This window comes from Brassica oleracea, chromosome C5, assembly GCF_000695525.1.
Source record: "Brassica oleracea var. oleracea cultivar TO1000 chromosome C5, BOL, whole genome shotgun sequence".
Taxonomy (NCBI): domain Eukaryota; kingdom Viridiplantae; phylum Streptophyta; class Magnoliopsida; order Brassicales; family Brassicaceae; genus Brassica; species Brassica oleracea.
In genome coordinates, this window is record NC_027752.1 from 24,717,266 (window position 1) to 24,733,453 (window position 16,188).

General features: G+C 38.1%; 2 protein-coding genes across 2 annotated transcripts; both read left to right on the forward strand.

The window, feature by feature from the left end:
• The first annotated feature begins 1,111 nt into the window (after nucleotides 1-1,111).
• Nucleotides 1,112-12,968, forward strand: LOC106294640 (phosphatidylinositol 4-kinase alpha 1-like). The gene is made up of 27 exons (XM_013730250.1): nucleotides 1,112-2,316; nucleotides 2,521-2,862; nucleotides 3,038-3,199; nucleotides 3,327-3,494; nucleotides 3,598-3,756; nucleotides 3,825-3,952; nucleotides 4,285-4,588; nucleotides 4,732-4,900; nucleotides 5,001-5,218; nucleotides 5,428-5,586; nucleotides 5,965-6,147; nucleotides 6,705-7,232; nucleotides 7,340-7,699; nucleotides 7,974-8,188; nucleotides 8,555-8,735; nucleotides 8,823-8,959; nucleotides 9,055-9,208; nucleotides 9,476-9,742; nucleotides 10,182-10,259; nucleotides 10,352-10,396; nucleotides 10,929-11,101; nucleotides 11,190-11,385; nucleotides 11,541-11,681; nucleotides 11,791-11,999; nucleotides 12,080-12,241; nucleotides 12,324-12,603; nucleotides 12,738-12,968. The coding sequence occupies exons 1-26, from the start codon at nucleotides 1,366-1,368 to the stop codon at nucleotides 12,580-12,582; spliced, it is 6,048 nt and encodes a 2,015-aa protein (XP_013585704.1). The 5' UTR covers nucleotides 1,112-1,365; the 3' UTR covers nucleotides 12,583-12,603; nucleotides 12,738-12,968.
• A 998-nt stretch (nucleotides 12,969-13,966) lies between these two features.
• Nucleotides 13,967-14,514, forward strand: LOC106294128 (probable calcium-binding protein CML34). Its single transcript, XM_013729731.1, has 2 exons — nucleotides 13,967-14,187; nucleotides 14,222-14,514. The coding sequence occupies exons 1-2, from the start codon at nucleotides 13,985-13,987 to the stop codon at nucleotides 14,415-14,417; spliced, it is 399 nt and encodes a 132-aa protein (XP_013585185.1). The 5' UTR covers nucleotides 13,967-13,984; the 3' UTR covers nucleotides 14,418-14,514.
• The last annotated feature ends 1,674 nt before the right edge of the window (nucleotides 14,515-16,188 follow it).

The following is a 16,188-nucleotide window of genomic DNA, read 5'->3' on the forward strand; positions in this document are numbered from 1 at the left end:
TTTTTTGTTGTTGGTGTGTTTAAAATGATGTTCAAACATCCATATTTATAGGAAATTTCGAATCTGGTAGTTGTAATTTTCCTATGAATTTACGACGAAAATTAATTAGGTGGCAAAAAAAAACGTGTAACACCTACAAAGTTGGTGGATTCAAAATTTCCTCGCTAAATACACGTAAACTATTTCCTCGTAAATAACACGCAAAGTTTACGTCGTATTTACGAGGAAATAGTTTTTCCTCGTAAAATACTCGTTAAATTACATCCACTTTACGACGAAACACTTTTGTCATTATGTTACGAGGAAATAACGATGACTTTAGTTTTCCACGTAAGTTCCTCGTAAAATCGACGTAAATTTACGAGGATTGTTTTTCCTCGTTAAATTTTCTCGCTAAGCCTGTGTTTTCTTGTAGTGTTTCTCCTAAGTATCTCAACTTAAGTAAATGTATTTTTTTTTTAACATTTAAGGAATAGTCTCTAAAAAGTTATTATTTTAGATAGTCCATAATAGATTAAATTTCCAGCAAACGAAAATAAGAAGATTACACAGTAGATATGTGATCATGGACATATTTAAATTTTCAATCCACAGAAAAAGTAGTCAGCTCAGTGAGGTTTGAAGATGATTTTCAAAAAGCTAACGTAATAGAATATTTGATAAATTTGAAAATTCCGTCATAATAATTTCCGTTTGAAGAACAATTAATTAGACTTTAATTTCGAAATTTGAAATATCAAATCAATTTTTTGTTAAAATGCATCTTTGTAATGGAAGTGTTTTCATTCTCTTCAGCCCAACTTATGAAAATGGCTGCATTATTTTTTAAACAACAAATGTGTAACATCGGAGATCTTTTACATATTGGAAAAATTACACCGTATATCGTAATTTTATTCTTTGATAAAAGCTTTCATCTAAGGCAGGCCATGATTCATGCATGAATCTATTATATAGCCACATTGTTCATAAGCAAACCGAATATATAATCTCAATTACATTATCCCTCGTCGATTCAGATTTTTTGGTTGTACCGATTTTCTCTACGAACCTTTTAGTATCTTTACGTATTTACCCCTTTTAAATATCCTTCGCAACGGACAAAATGATTAAACGAGAGAGAGAGAGAGAGGTAGAGAACAGAAATGGTGACGTCACAATGAGTCTTCAAACCCTTTCCATGGCTTCATCTTCCTCCTCCTACACCGAGCCACGAATTCCAGTTTATAATTTTTACACTCACATTTATGATTCCTCCGTCGTTCGTGGATCGAGATTTTGACTCCGTCTTCACGCAGATCGGATCGCGAAAGTTTCCTTTTTCAGCTAGTTATTCCTTTGCGTTTCGTTGTTATCTGATCAGAGATGGAGGCATTGACGGAGCTTTGCGACATTATAGCGGAGAATCCAAAGCAATTCTCGGAGAAATTAGCTTGGATATGCGGCCGTTGTCCCCAAACCGAATGGCTCCTCGCCGAATCCCCCAGAGTTTCTCGAAGCCATCTCAACGCTGTATTAGCCGTTGCTCGGATCATCTCTAAGAATCCGGAATCAACCGACAATCGCGCCAAATCCGTCGTGACGGATTTCCTCAGCGCTGTTCCCGCGTCCTTCCGCCGCTCCTTCTGGCCGCATTCCTTCCCTTCCCAGTCCATCTCTGCCTTCTATTGTGATTTCTTGAGCTACCTTTCGTGTGCGTCCGGTCTATCGCCGGAATTCGGCACCGAGGTTGCTAGGTTTACAGGGGAGGTCGTGATAGCCGCCACGAGCTGCCGCGAGAGCGATGGTGATCCCTCGATTTCCAAGGCTTTCTTGGTCGCGCTCTCTCAGAATTTCCCCTCGATTCTTCAGTCTGATGGCGATAAGTTGATAACAATGCTGCTCGATCAGTTTGTTGTGAGCCGTGCTCCCAAGGAACACCAGCGGCAGCACAACTCGGACGAGACTTCTTCCGCCCAGAGCTCTCCAGTTAGCACGAACCGTTTTCCCTCTGGCCAAACTGAGGAGTCTAGTCCTGGCTCCACCGTCTCCTCTAAGAGTTCCTCGGTGGTGGTTAATGGGGGCAGTATCGTATGGAAGAGCGGTGTTGATCAGCTGAGTTTCGAATTTAGCGAAGGGAGTGGTGGCTCTAACCCTGTGTTTAGACAACACGTGGCTTCTTTTGAGGATGAATCCATCCAGAGCTTGGAGATGCAAGAGATTGCCTTTAGACTGATCACTCATATTTTGGATAAAGTCAAAATTGATTCTAAACTTCAGGATCAAGTGAGGTTTATAGCCAAGAAGCAGCTCCAGTCCATGTCTGCATTTCTCAAGGTATCTCTTTTCTCGCGTTATAGATTTAGGGCCCCCTTATTAGACAAGATTTATAGGTGAAGTAACCGCTAGTTGATAATCCTTCCTACTGTCAAAAATTGCATGTTTTCACGAGGGTTAGCATGACGGTGGATCTTGAGTGGAGTATGGATTTCGTTTTCTTGGAAGAGATGATGATTCTGTTTTTGCCTTCTGTTTTTACAGTCAAGAAAGCGAGATTGGAACGAACAAGGCCCGGTTCTGAAAACTAGAGTCAATGCCAAACTGTCTGGTTATCACGCTGCAGCGAAAATGAAAATCAAGAGTCTAGTGTCTCTCGAAACAGATGGAAAAACTTCTAAGAGGTTGGTCCTGGAGACTCTTGCACTGCTATTAGATGCTGCAGATGCCTGCTTGACATCTGTTTGGCGGAAAATGAAGGCCTGTGAAGAGCTGTTCGGTTCTCTTCTTTCTGGGATTGCAAAGATTGCAGTGGCACGAGGAGGGCAGCCACTTCGTGTGTTGCTCATCCGACTTAAACCATTGGTACTGGCAGTCTGTTCACAGGTAATTAAAAAAAAAAAAATCAAACCTGCAGCATTTTCTACTATAGTGCGCCTGGAGCTCTATAGAAGCATAATCGAACACATCCTGTCACAAGTTTGGACAGATACTATAGTTCGTTTTTAAGTTAAATTACAGAAAAACGTTTCTATGTATTTCTAATTGTTTGTTGGAACAGCCTGATACTTGGGCGAGCAACCAAGGGGCTATGATTGAGAGCATATTCAAGACTAGTTGTGAGATTATTGAATCTGGCTGGGACAAGGACCGAGCTCCAGTGGATACCTTCATTATGGGGTTAGCGTCAAGTATTCGTGAAAGAAATGATTATGAAGAACAGGTAACTCTAGTCCTTGCTCCTAACGTGGAGAAAATCATTTTACCTTGCTTTTTAGCTGGTTTATCTACATTCGTTATGTTTCATTGTTATTTTACCTTTCCACTAAGTCTCATAATTTGGTGTCCAGGTTGATAAAGAAAAGCATGTGCCTGCTGTGCAGCTGAATGTGATACGGCTGCTTGCTGATCTCAATGTTGCTGTAAAGAAACCCGACGTAGCAGACATGATTTTGCCACTTTTTATTGAAAGCCTGGAAGAGGGTGATGCTTCGACTCCTAGCTTTTTACGACTCCAAGTATGGTTCCATTTTGTACTATAATATACTGTATTTATCGAACTTTATATCTTTATATTTCTTTTGACATATTTATTTATGCATCTTTGCCAATTTTGTGCAGCTTCTTGATGCTGTTTCTCGCATAGCAACATTAGGGTTTGAGAAGTCTTACCGTGAGACAGTAGTTCTGATGACCAGAAGTTACTTGAGCAAACTGTCTAGTGTAGGATCTGTAGAAAGCAAAACATCAGCACCAGAAGCCACTACTGAGCGTGTAGAGGTAAGTTACTGTGCATGTTTTTGGTTTTAACTATTACATTGATTCTTACAGATCCAGTTGTGCTGTAGACTCTTCCTGCAGGTTTTCTTACAATTGCCAGTGGTCTTACGGATACAAAATTGCGATCGGACTACCGCCATCGTTTGCTTTCATTATGCTCAGATGTAGGCCTGGCTGCTGAGTCCAAAAGTGGCGGGTAATTATATCATCTTAGCTTGTATAAACACAGAGTTTTTTCACTGTTTATGGTTAGTCTAATAAAGTATTTGTACATAAGAAAATCTGTACAAATTACGAGAAATATGCTGGCCTATACGCTCCTAGCAAGGGCTAAGTATTGCATGAGGGATGATCAATGTTATGGTCATGCTGTTAACATCATAGATAAAATAATCATTTTTCACTCCACAATTTTCCTAAAAGCTTAGAATAATTGGACAATATCCACTTCATGTTTCTCCACCTCAAAAGTTTTTTTTGTTCTTCATATTGACTGGAATATTTATACAGTGTTTCCTTTTCTTCCAGGAGTGGTGTGGATTTTTTAGGGCCTCTTCTTCCTGCTGTGGCGGAGATATGTTCGGATTTTGATCCCACTTTGGATGTGGAACCCTCACTTTTGAAGCTTTTCCGTAATCTTTGGTTCTATATAGCCCTTTTTGGTCTAGCACCTCCTATTTTGAAAGCTCCAACACCAGCTGTAAAGTCAACCTCCAATTCAGCGAACAGTTCGGGAAGCATGAGTGGCTTGCAAGCTGTGGGAGGGCCTTACATGTGGAATACTCAGTGGGCTCTTGCTGTTCAGCGGATTTCTCAAGGCACTCCCCCCCTTGTAAGTCAGTCTAGAAGGTCATTTTTAGAGTTTAATTTATGGTTCACCCGATTATAAGCCTTTTAAATATTGGGTCTACATCTCCCAGGAGATCCTTTTGCTCTTTAATATAATTTTAACTATTCGAGCATTGCTCTTTGTAGGTTGTTAGTTCTGTAAAATGGCTTGAAGACGAATTAGAACTCAACGCCCTTCATAATCCTGGTAGTCGTCGAGGAAATGGAAATGAGAAAGTAGCTTCAACACAGAGACTTGCTCTTTCAACTGCCTTAGGTGGCCGAGTTGACGTTGCAGCAATGAACACCATATCTGGTAAAACAAACAAGGAGTTATTGTTCCATATCTGCTTGATGGATTTTAGTGTGGCTATCTTAGATACTCAGAATTTCTCTCTTTCTTTAAATTCTTTCAGGAGTGAAGGCTACCTATTTGCTTGCTGTTGCGTTATTAGAAATCATACGCTTTATTAGCAACGGGGGTATCCTTAACGGTGACTCAAGTGTATCTGCTTCTAGAAGTGCCTTCAGCTGTGTCTTCGAATATCTGAAAACTCCAAATCTTACTCCTGCTGTTTCCCAGTGTTTGACGGCAATTGTGCATAGATCCTTTGAAACAGCTGTCTCATGGCTGGTATGTAAATACCTGGTCGTACTATTTGAGCTCATCTTTGGCCAAGTTTTTTTTGGTTGCAACTCTATTGCATTCATTCCTTCTATCCCGTTGTATATGCATTTTCGTCTTTCTGTCACCAACACCAGCTCTGCCTTTCTGTTTTCTTACTGCTTCTTCACTTAAAAAGTTCTAACAGTATAATGTTACCAATTTTCATCTGGTTTCAGGAAGATCGAATATCTCATACTGGGAAAGATGCTCGTAATAGAGAACTGACAACCTATGCACATGCTTGTTTCCTCATAAAGAGTATGTCACAGAGAGATGAACACGTTCGAGATATCTCTGTGAACCTATTGACTCAGCTACGGGACAAGTTTCCTCAGGTAAATGGGTGTACATTTTCTGGTTTCTTTTTCTGTTTCCTGTTTCTTTCTATCTCTAACATATGATCAATTTCCTCATATACACCAGTGGTGTAGTCTGTTTTTAATGTGGATTTTCAAGTATTTTGTGATTTCTGTTTCAACGTCTATCATATATATATTTAACTGTTTAATGTCCTCTACATATCCCTCTCCGTTGTACAGCCAGTAGTTTATTTTTCTCCCTCTGTTTCTTTTATTACTGCATTTTGCTACTGTTACTGACTTTCTGTGTTTGCCTTCTGTCTGTGCGCTGTATGTTTGCCTTTTGCCTTCTTCAACTGTTCTTTAGGAATTTTTCCATCTGCTACGTTGTTGACTGACAATGAGAAAATGCAGGTCCTCTGGCATTCGTCGTGTCTGGACAGTTTACTGTTTTCTGTTCATAATAATACACCTTCAACAGTTGTCAATGATCCCGCTTGGACTGCTGCTGTTCGATCCTTATACCAGAAAGTTGTTCGAGAATGGATCATAATATCGCTTTCATATGCTCCATGCACCAGTCAGGGTTTGCTTCAGGTTTCCTTCTTTTTACCAACTCATACTGTCCTCTATTTGCACATTCAAATTTCCTTTTTAAGACAGCTTTCTATTTCTCCAGTTCAATCTGTTAGTTTGACATTTTCAAACAGAGACCTAATGTGGAGATATAATTCCTGTCTATGTTCTCTTGCAGTGGCATGTTTTACTTCCTTCTACTGTCTTTAACGAACTTGTTTCTTGTTTTAGACTATTTTTTCTCGAAATGATTCAAGCAGCTCGGATTCAATTTTTCTCTTTTTAACTACCGTAATTACTGTATTATTTCTGTACCATGGTCCCTTTTACATTTACAGTTTCTTATGTTAGTTTCTGAGATTGTCATGAGTCTGTTCTTGTTCCACGTACAAACTCTTAATTGCTTTGGACCTAGGGGCTTAACTCTTAAGTTATTGTTCTATGGATTAATTTTGCAAATATTCTCATTGCAGGGATCTTTTCAGTGGTTTGTGCTTATTTTTAATTGTTCTTGCAATTTCCTTTTGAGTTACAATAGTGTTTCACGTTACTTCTCTGAGTTTTAATATGCACCTCAGGATAAGCTGTGTAAGGCAAACACATGGCAGCGAGCACAAACTACAACTGACGTCGTTTCTCTTTTATCTGAGATAATGATTGGAACTGGGAAAAATGAAATTTGGTCTGGGATAAGAACTGCAAATATTCCAGCGGTGATGGCTGCAGCAGCTGCAGCATCAGGGGCAAACGTAAAAGTTTCTGAATCCTTTAACTTGGAGGTACTTGGTACTGGTGTTGTCAGTGCAACGGTAAAGTGCAACCATGCTGGAGAAATTGCTGGCATGCGAAGGTTGTACAACAGTATTGGTGGCTTTCAATCTAGCTCGACGCCTAGTGGTTTTGGTGGTGGCCTTCAAAGATTAATATCTGGGGCGTTTTCCCAGGCACCACAACCAGAGGATGACTCATTTAATGAGATGTTAATTGCGCGGTTTGTGCGTCTCCTTCAGCAATTTGTTAATACTGCTGAAAAAGGCGGAGAGGTGGACAAGTCGCAATTCCGAGAAACTTGTTCTCAAGCAACCGCACTACTTTTGTCAAACCTGGTAAGGTTTTCTAATCAAAAATATAGATGGGTGGAGGAGCACATGTATGTGGGTATCAACCAGCTACTATGTGTTGTACATTCTAATCTCTCTTATTGTTGCATCAGGGGGCTGAGTCAAAAACAAATGTGGAAGGCTTTTCTCAATTACTGCGTCTCCTTTGTTGGTGTCCAGCTTATATATCTACTCCAGATGCTATGGAAACTGGAATTTTTATTTGGACCTGGTTGGTTTCTGCTGCTCCTCAACTGGTATCTCTTGTCCTTTCCGAGCTTGTTGATGCATGGATATGGACAATTGATACAAAGCGAGGACTCTTTGCGTCTGATGTGCGGTACTCTGGCCCAGCTGCAAAATTAAGGCCCCATCTTGCCCCTGGGGAACCAGAAGAATCACCTGAAAGTGATCCTGTTGACCAAATAGTCGCGCACAGACTATGGCTTGGATTTTTAATTGACCGTTTTGAGGTTAGGATTTATCTCTATACTTTTTCTTATAAAGAAGGAACATGTAGGTGGTTCACCTCAATTCTTATAGTCATTCGTTAAGTCGGTCTAGAGTGTTACTAGTGCTGACTTGCGTTAGTATACTAGTTAAATCGAATATCTCTATCTATGAAAGACCTCAGGTGTCAAAATTGTGGTCTTGGAGTGATTTCGTTTCAGTTGAGAATTTGCTAACTGATCAATAAGGAATCATAGAAGGATATTTGAGTGAGTTTCTTATCCAATGCCTCTTTAGGTTGTTCGACATAATAGCACGGAGCAACTATTGCTGCTTGGTAGGATGTTACAACGGAGTACAGACCTTGACTGGTGCTTTACTCGCCACCCTGCTGCTGCTGGTACCTTTTTCTCTTTAATGCTCCTTGGACTGAAGTTCTGCTCATGCCAAACACAAGGCAATATGCAGAAATTTAGATCTGGGCTTCAGCTATTGGAAGATCGAATATACAGGTTATCTTTTGCTAATTCCTTTTTTTTTCCTTCATATGAGGCATTGAGTGTTGCACCATACATCTTTGATATGGCGGCAAACATTTGTTTTTTTCTTTACTTTCTTTTCTTGACTATGTACTATCATTGGCTCTCTAAGTGTTTTGTCCACCTTAGGATTTAACATGAACCGCCTTTGCACAATGCATGAACTGTCCGGGCTATTGTCTGTTATTTTTATGGTCATTTAACATGGCAGTTTTATTATCTCTAGGTTGAGTTTTAAAATTTCTAATGTTGCTTAGGTCGATTTTATCATCTCTGTTTTACCTTTGTTTTATTTTTGTGCACGTCAATAACAAATGACGTCTTTTCTACTTGTTCCAGGACTTCTTTAGGCTGGTTTGCTCATCAGCCAGAGTGGTATGATGTAAACATTCCGAATTTTTGTCAAAGCGAGGCTCTATCTGTTTCAGTTTTTGTTCACTTTTTGTCAAGCGAGCTATCAGATTCAAGTCATTCTGATTCCAAAGGAAAGCCTCGTGAAAGTGGAAACTTGATTGATGTGGTACAGTAACCATCCATGATTTTTCTACTTTCACCGGGTAACAGTTTTCTGCAAGATATGATGTTTATTTTGGCTGCATGTCTACAGACTGATCACTATCATCCCGTCTGGGGTGAGATGGACAACTACACAGTGGGAAAAGAAAAAAGGAAGCAGTTGCTTTTAATGCTCTGCCAGCATGAAGCTGACAGGCTTGACGTATGGGCACAACCTATTAGTTCAAAGTAAAACTTGGTTTCCTTTCATGACGCTTTCGCTTCTAACTTGATTTCTTTGACGTACATTTTTGATATTCTTCCAATTGGCAACGTATTTACAGGGACAGTCCATATTCGCGGCTAAAAGTAAGCGCTGAAAAATGGACCGAACATGCTAAAACCGCCTTTTCAGTGGACCCTCGCATTGCTATATCTGTCGCTTCAAGATTTCCGGCAAATGCTGCTGTGAAATCCGAAGTCACTCAGCTTGTTCAGGTATGAATTTACAGATGCTACTCTAAGACTGTAGAAAGACGGATCTTTTACGATTTTATAGTTTGAGGGATAATACGTTACCTCTGGTGTTAAGTTTACTTGAGCTGGTGTTGCACCATCCCACAAAACCAGTGAGGCATGGTGCAACTGGAGAAAAGTCGGCCATGGTACTTCTAGTTGAATAATTTATTGAAGGGAATGTAGTTTTCTTTTTATTTGAATGACTGATGTTATATGAGCTTTCACACTTGGAACTCTTTTATGCAGACACATATTGTAGATCTCCGTACAATTCCTGAGGCATTGCCATACTTTGTTACACCCAAAAATGTTGAAGAGGACTCAGTGCTGTTGCAGCAGCTACCACACTGGGCTGCTTGTTCAATTACACAGGCTCTCGAATTCCTCACTCCTGCTTATAAAGGGCATCCACGTGTCATGGCATATGTCCTAAGAGTTCTGGAGTCCTACCCTCCTGAACGAGTTACTTTCTTCATGCCGCAGTTGGTGCAGTCTCTGCGCTATGATGAAGGGGTAAGTCTTATCTACAATATATATTTCTGTCTCCCCATTCCTCTCTCACTCTAAGCATTTTGGGGACTAAACTATTTAAACTATATCATTCGGTTTGTGTGTATTTGGAGTACTGCACCATTTCCTAGAATAATTTATCCAACCATGGTACTAAAAAAGGATTACCATCAAAACCTTTGTGTGTTGGTCTTTATCTAAACTGACTATTTTCTTATTATTAGATTAGTATTGGATTATCTACCTCACCTTTTCAGAAACCATGTCTAGTCATTTGTTTAATTGGGCCCTTTGATTGCTCGCGGTTTTTCTTGTCGCAGTATCCTCAAACTCTACGGAAATTACACCTCTAGTGGGGCTGGATATTGTGTGATGCCCGCTTGAGTTCTTTCCCTTTTCCTGGTTTCTAAGATGTTTAACATTTTCATCTTGTTAAATGCAGAGGTTGGTTGAAGGGTATCTTCTTCGAGCTACCCAAAGAAGCGACATATTTGCCCATATTCTCATTTGGCATTTGCAGGTAAGTTTAATATAGTGACATTGCAAGATGTTAATTTTGCTTGAAATTTTTGCGGAGATTTGTTAATTTTAAAATATTTCTTATAATGCCAGGGTGAGGCTGTTCATGAAACACCAAAGGAGGGTTCTATAGATAAGGTTTTGCCCATTATTATATTTTCTACTTATATTTCATTGGTCTTAGTTTCTACGTGGAGTCAGCATCTTACACTGGTTGGCTAGTAGAGTATCTATATTACTGCTGATATATTGCTTAAAAATCTTTCACACTATTAAAAAGCGTTGCCATCTAGTACAATGTACTGGCCATAATTGTGCAAAACAGTATTCCGAGTTGCAATATATGGTGACCTGCAGAAAACATCTGCAAAGTCTTCTGGTTAGGTTATTCTTCACATGTTACACAAAGCAGCAAGTATTCTCGATTTGGCACTTTGACCGCTGCTTATAAGCACATAACTCCAAGATCTCTAAAATGGGTTGCATGACTGATCATAGCCCTGTATTAGCATGAGATTGTTCCTGGGTAGTATATTTTGGAAAAAGATGTAGTGAGAGAGATAGTAGGTTGTTTGGACAGAGATGGTGGTAGAAACTTTGTTCTATAGCTGTGAACTGGTCGGCTGTAAAACTCTGAGCTCACCTGTTATTTTCTTCCGAATAATTACAGAATGCAGCATTCCATGAAATTTTGCCAGAGGTTCGGCAGCATATCATTGATGGTTTCACTCCCAGTGCTTTGGACATGTTCACTAGAGAGTTTGACTTCTTTGACAAGGTTACATCTATTTCCGGGGTGCTATTTCCTCTTCCAAAAGAAGAACGCAGAGCGGGTATCAGGAGGTAGAATTTTTATCTTATAAATCATATCATGTTATGGATGGGTCGGCATATGTTAGAAGCACGATTAATCTAATACTTATTTATGTAGGGAGTTAGAGAAAATTGAAATGCAAGGAGATGACCTTTATTTGCCTACTGCTCCTAACAAGCTTGTAAGGGGTATCCGTGTAGACAGTGGGATACCCTTGCAATCAGCTGCCAAAGTCCCTATCATGATTACTTTTAACGTTGTTGATCGTGATGGTGACCATAGTGATGTAAAACCGCAGGCTTGCATTTTCAAGGTAAGACCTTGTATGATTTCATACAATTTTACTAAATTTGTAGGCCGACATGAAACCTATTGTACTGTCATGTGTTTCTTGATTCGTATAGTATTTGCAAAATACCCAAAAGGATAAATCTATTTACTGTCAGTCTGATTCTATCTTGTATTCAGGTCGGAGATGATTGCCGACAAGATGTTCTTGCGCTTCAAGTGATATCTCTTCTTAGAGACATATTTCAAGCGGTTGGTCTTAATCTTTATGTTTTTCCATATGGAGTACTCCCAACTGGTGACGAGAGAGGAATAATTGAGGTAAACTCAGGCTAAAATGTGTTTGTCTGAAACTTATTTCTTTTGCTGGTTAAACTAGATATGGTGGCATCAGAAAATTTCACGTCTCTTTTCTTTCCTTTGACAACAGGTAGTGCCTAATACACGAAGCAGAAGTCAAATGGGTGAAACAACGGACGGGGGTTTGTATGAGATTTTTCAACAAGACTATGGACCAGTCGGCTCAGCCACCTTTGAAACAGCACGAGAGAACTTCCTCATCAGCAGTGCCGGTTATGCTGTGGCTAGTCTTTTACTCCAACCCAAAGACAGACACAACGGAAATCTACTCTTTGACGAGTATGTTTCCTCTCCTGCGGTCTCCTTTTGTTCTTTTCAGTTGGTGATATGGACATTACAATGTGTGTTATGTAATGTAGCGTGGGAAGACTTGTCCATATCGACTTTGGTTTCATATTGGAAACTTCACCTGGTGGAAACATGAGGTTCGAGAGTGCTCACTTCAAACTGAGCCACGAAATGACTCAGCTGCTAGATCCCTCAGGTGTTATGAAAAGCAAAACATGGCATCAATTTGTGAGGTAACTTTCTCTAATCCTCCTCTGTCTCCTTATAACATGTTTGTTGTGAGAGATGAATGTATTTTCTTGTCTGCATAAAAAGCTTGTGCGTGAAAGGATACTTAGCTGCTCGCCGGTACATGGACGGAATCATAAGTACGGTGCAAATGATGCTCGAGAGTGGTTTACCTTGCTTTAGCAGAGGAGATCCAATTGGAAACCTAAGGAAGAGATTTCACCCAGAGATGAGCGAACGCGAAGCTGCACATTTCATGATCCATGTTTGTACCGATGCGTATAACAAGTGGACCACTGCTGGATACGACTTGATTCAGTATCTGCAACAAGGCATCGAGAAGTAACCAGAGTTGCATAATTTGCAGGTAAAATTCATCAGAATTATCTTACTTGTTTGCTAATTCTTGTTTCTCTCCTCTCCCTCTCTTCGAATCTTCCCAATGGTAGTTATTTTAAGGTGAACATTTGAGTTTCTTGTTTTTTTTTTTTGGTTTCTAAGGTTTTGATATGCACAAAAGAAAGGTTGGTGTGGGAGTTTTCGATAACTTGAGGTGCAAGCTTGATTCATTGATACGATAACCCGTTTGGTTATTTCCCTAATGAGACGATCTCGAAAATGATGTGATAAAAGGATATGATATTATTAACATGTGTTGGCTTGTGAGAGGAAAAAAAAACGATTCTTCCCAAACCCTAATCAGTAATCACCACTAACGAGGATCTTCGTCAAGCTTTGTCCCCTCCTCTTGTCTTCTTTTATCGCTTGCCCTCTGTTCCCCAGTTACTCTGATTTTCTTATAACCTTGGTCAGCGGGCTAACCTGCCTCCTTTCCTCTGGACGTTTACGAGATGTGCATGACACGTTTTCATATCTACTCAAAACAATTATATATGAATATGTTTTCATCCATTTTTCGAAAATTATCATAACTAAGATATATTAAAAACACATTAAAGTTGAGAAATTTTCTAGGATAGCATTTTTAAGTTTTTGTTACAAAAATATGAAAAATGATCTAATTAAGTTTTATTAAAGGGTAAAAGTACTTTTTTACCTTAAGGTTAAACTAATCTAGACTTATGATTTAGATTTAAGGGGTGGAGTTTTAGGGATAAAGTTTTAAAATTTTAAAAATATATATTAAAATTTTCAAAATAAAAAAGACTATTTTTTTAGAGCTATTTTTGTGACAAAAACTTAAAAATTGCTATTTGATAGAATTGTCCTATTAAGTTTGTAATTTGCACTTAGTACTTTTCTAGCATTTGGAGATTTGATTTTTTATATATTGCAACTTACAAACTTACCGTGTGTTAAAAATCCATCTAATTTGGTGAAAGGAACCTTAATATGAACACTTTGTTATCTACTATATTTATTTTATAAGAAGGTAGAGGTTAATATTGTTCTAGGTTGGCCCCATCAGTTAAATTATAGCAATATGTTATTACGAATATAGTGAACTTTTAATAATAAGTAGATGAAACAAATCTGTCGTCATAAAAAGTAGATGAAACAAATCCATTTGGTAGGATAAGATCTGCGTATCTTTTCTAATATTTCCTATTTTTAAAGTTTTTCATTTAGTATTTTCTATAATATTTTTGTTTTAATTAATCATGGCTTAAACTATTAGATTTTGTAATTTTCTTGGTTTATGGTTGTCAAATCCTATAAATACAAGAACATAGTATGTCGCATTTCACACATCACATTATAAACAAAAGAAGAGCATATAATAAAACATGTTTGTAAAACAGATTTTCGAGAAGTTCAACAACAAGAACAAAAACGGTAAACTCTCGCTGGACGAGTTTCTCGAAGCGGTTCTTGCTTTCTCCCTAAACATTTCTGAGGAAGAAGTCACACAAATGTTCAAGGAGATTGATGTGGATGGTGATGGCGAGCTCAGCTCCGACGAGTTTGCTTCATCCGTTGATAAAATGTTTTTTTTTTTTGAAAAAAAAAAAAAAATGTGCCGGAAAGAAGCTTTTTGCTTTATGCGATGCTGACGGTGACGGAAAGATTACTTCCAGTGAGTTCCATGCAGCCATGATTGGGCTTGGGAAGGAGTGCACTGAAGAGAAATGTGCCGAGATGCTTAAAACCGCTGATGTAGATGGTGATGGTTATCTGAGCTTCGAAGAGTTTATGGTTACGATAATCGGCGAATTTTAAGATTTGAGTTATCTGCTTGCTTAGTAGTAATTGTGTTTGGTTATATAATAATTAGCAAGGCTTATTGATGCTTATTATCATCGGTTTAGAGGTTTCTCCACCGTACTTTATTTTTTTTTTTGCTAAAAAGTAAATATCATTACGAAATGAACTTTGAAGTTTACAAGATGTTAAAACAAACTGTAGATCTCTATGCTTTTATCTTTATAAACAAATTCAAGTGCATGTTGTTGTAGGTACTTGGTACTTTTCTAATATGCTGAGATTTGATTTTACTTATATTGCAACTTAAAAACTTAATTAGGTGCTTCCTCCATGCATGCACTTATATTTTTCTAATATTTGGAGATTTGATTTTTTTATATTGCAACTTACAAACTTGACCAAATGTTTCTTCCGTGCATTCATGCATAATTACATTATTGATTATGATGATTTATTGTTTATGTTTTAAGAAATAAAATTAGGCTTTTGATTGACAAAGTTGATGACAAAGTAGTAGTAATATGCTAAAAATCAGTATATTTTCATAAATGTATTTAATAAAATGATGGATGTGCAGTAAATAATTTATTTATAAACTTATCATATAAAATTAGTATACGATATATAATTTATTTATTTTCAAAATAATATAATTATATTATATTTATAATATATATGTATATTAATTTATTTGTATTTTATCGAAAATAATGAATTATATTTAATTATATATGTAATTATATTTTATAAGTGAAATATTATTCTTGTAAAAAATTAAAGTTTTGTTTTTCAAATAGAAATTTAATTTTGGATATACATATAGTTTGCTCGATTGAATTAAATATATTTTTGGATTCAAAATCAAGTCAAGTTTTAAGTAATTATCGGCAATCCCATTATAATTTAATGCCTACTTGTTTGGACTAAAAATTTCTAGCATAACATTTTTACAAGAGAGACAAATAGAAAAAGACAAAAGAGAAAAAAAGGAGATCAGTTTTGTCGGAAGAGGCTACTGAGTACTGGATACTAACAAGAAAAAATTGGCAAATTGGGCAAATTTCAAGTTTGATATTAGGGAGTTGGGCGACCTCGAGTTTAAATTAGAAGATTGGACGAATCGTCTTTTCCAGACTTGTGAAATGTCGACAGAGGACGCGCGTGGTTCTTGATATTACGACCGTGCCACCTCTTGATTTTTTATTTAAAAATAAAAAAAAGACCTAATAAAAGAATAAAAAAGAAGGAAATTAGAAAAACCAAAACATCCCTTATATCAAAATATACCAGAACCACCTCTAAACAGCTGCAATTGAGAACCAAACATAAGAAGAATCCCACATAAGAACCACTCTCGACTGTACCCAGATCGGCATGGTATCCCCCTCCAGCGTAACGCCCTCGAGGAGGGTGACTCGTAGTCAATGCGCCAGTGATAGAGAAGCAAATCCCAAGAAAATTCCCCGACTAGGCAAAACTGCGTCTCGTTATGCAGGTATCTCCTTTCGCTAAGCTTCGCTGTGAAATTCTTTGGAAAAAGTTTTTAAAAATAAAGCGTTGGGTAAATGTCTGGATTTGGTCATTGTATTTCAGTATCTAGCACGGAGTCCGAACTAGAGGAACCTGCATCCACCGACCAAGAAGAAGCTGCATCCACCGAGCCGGAATTTATTGTCACCACGCCGACTTTCCCGGAAAGACTGTTCGCACGTAATTGCTATCCTGGCAAACCTCGACTGAACATCTATTCAAAGGCGAGTATCATTGGATCGTTAGTGAAGTTGCT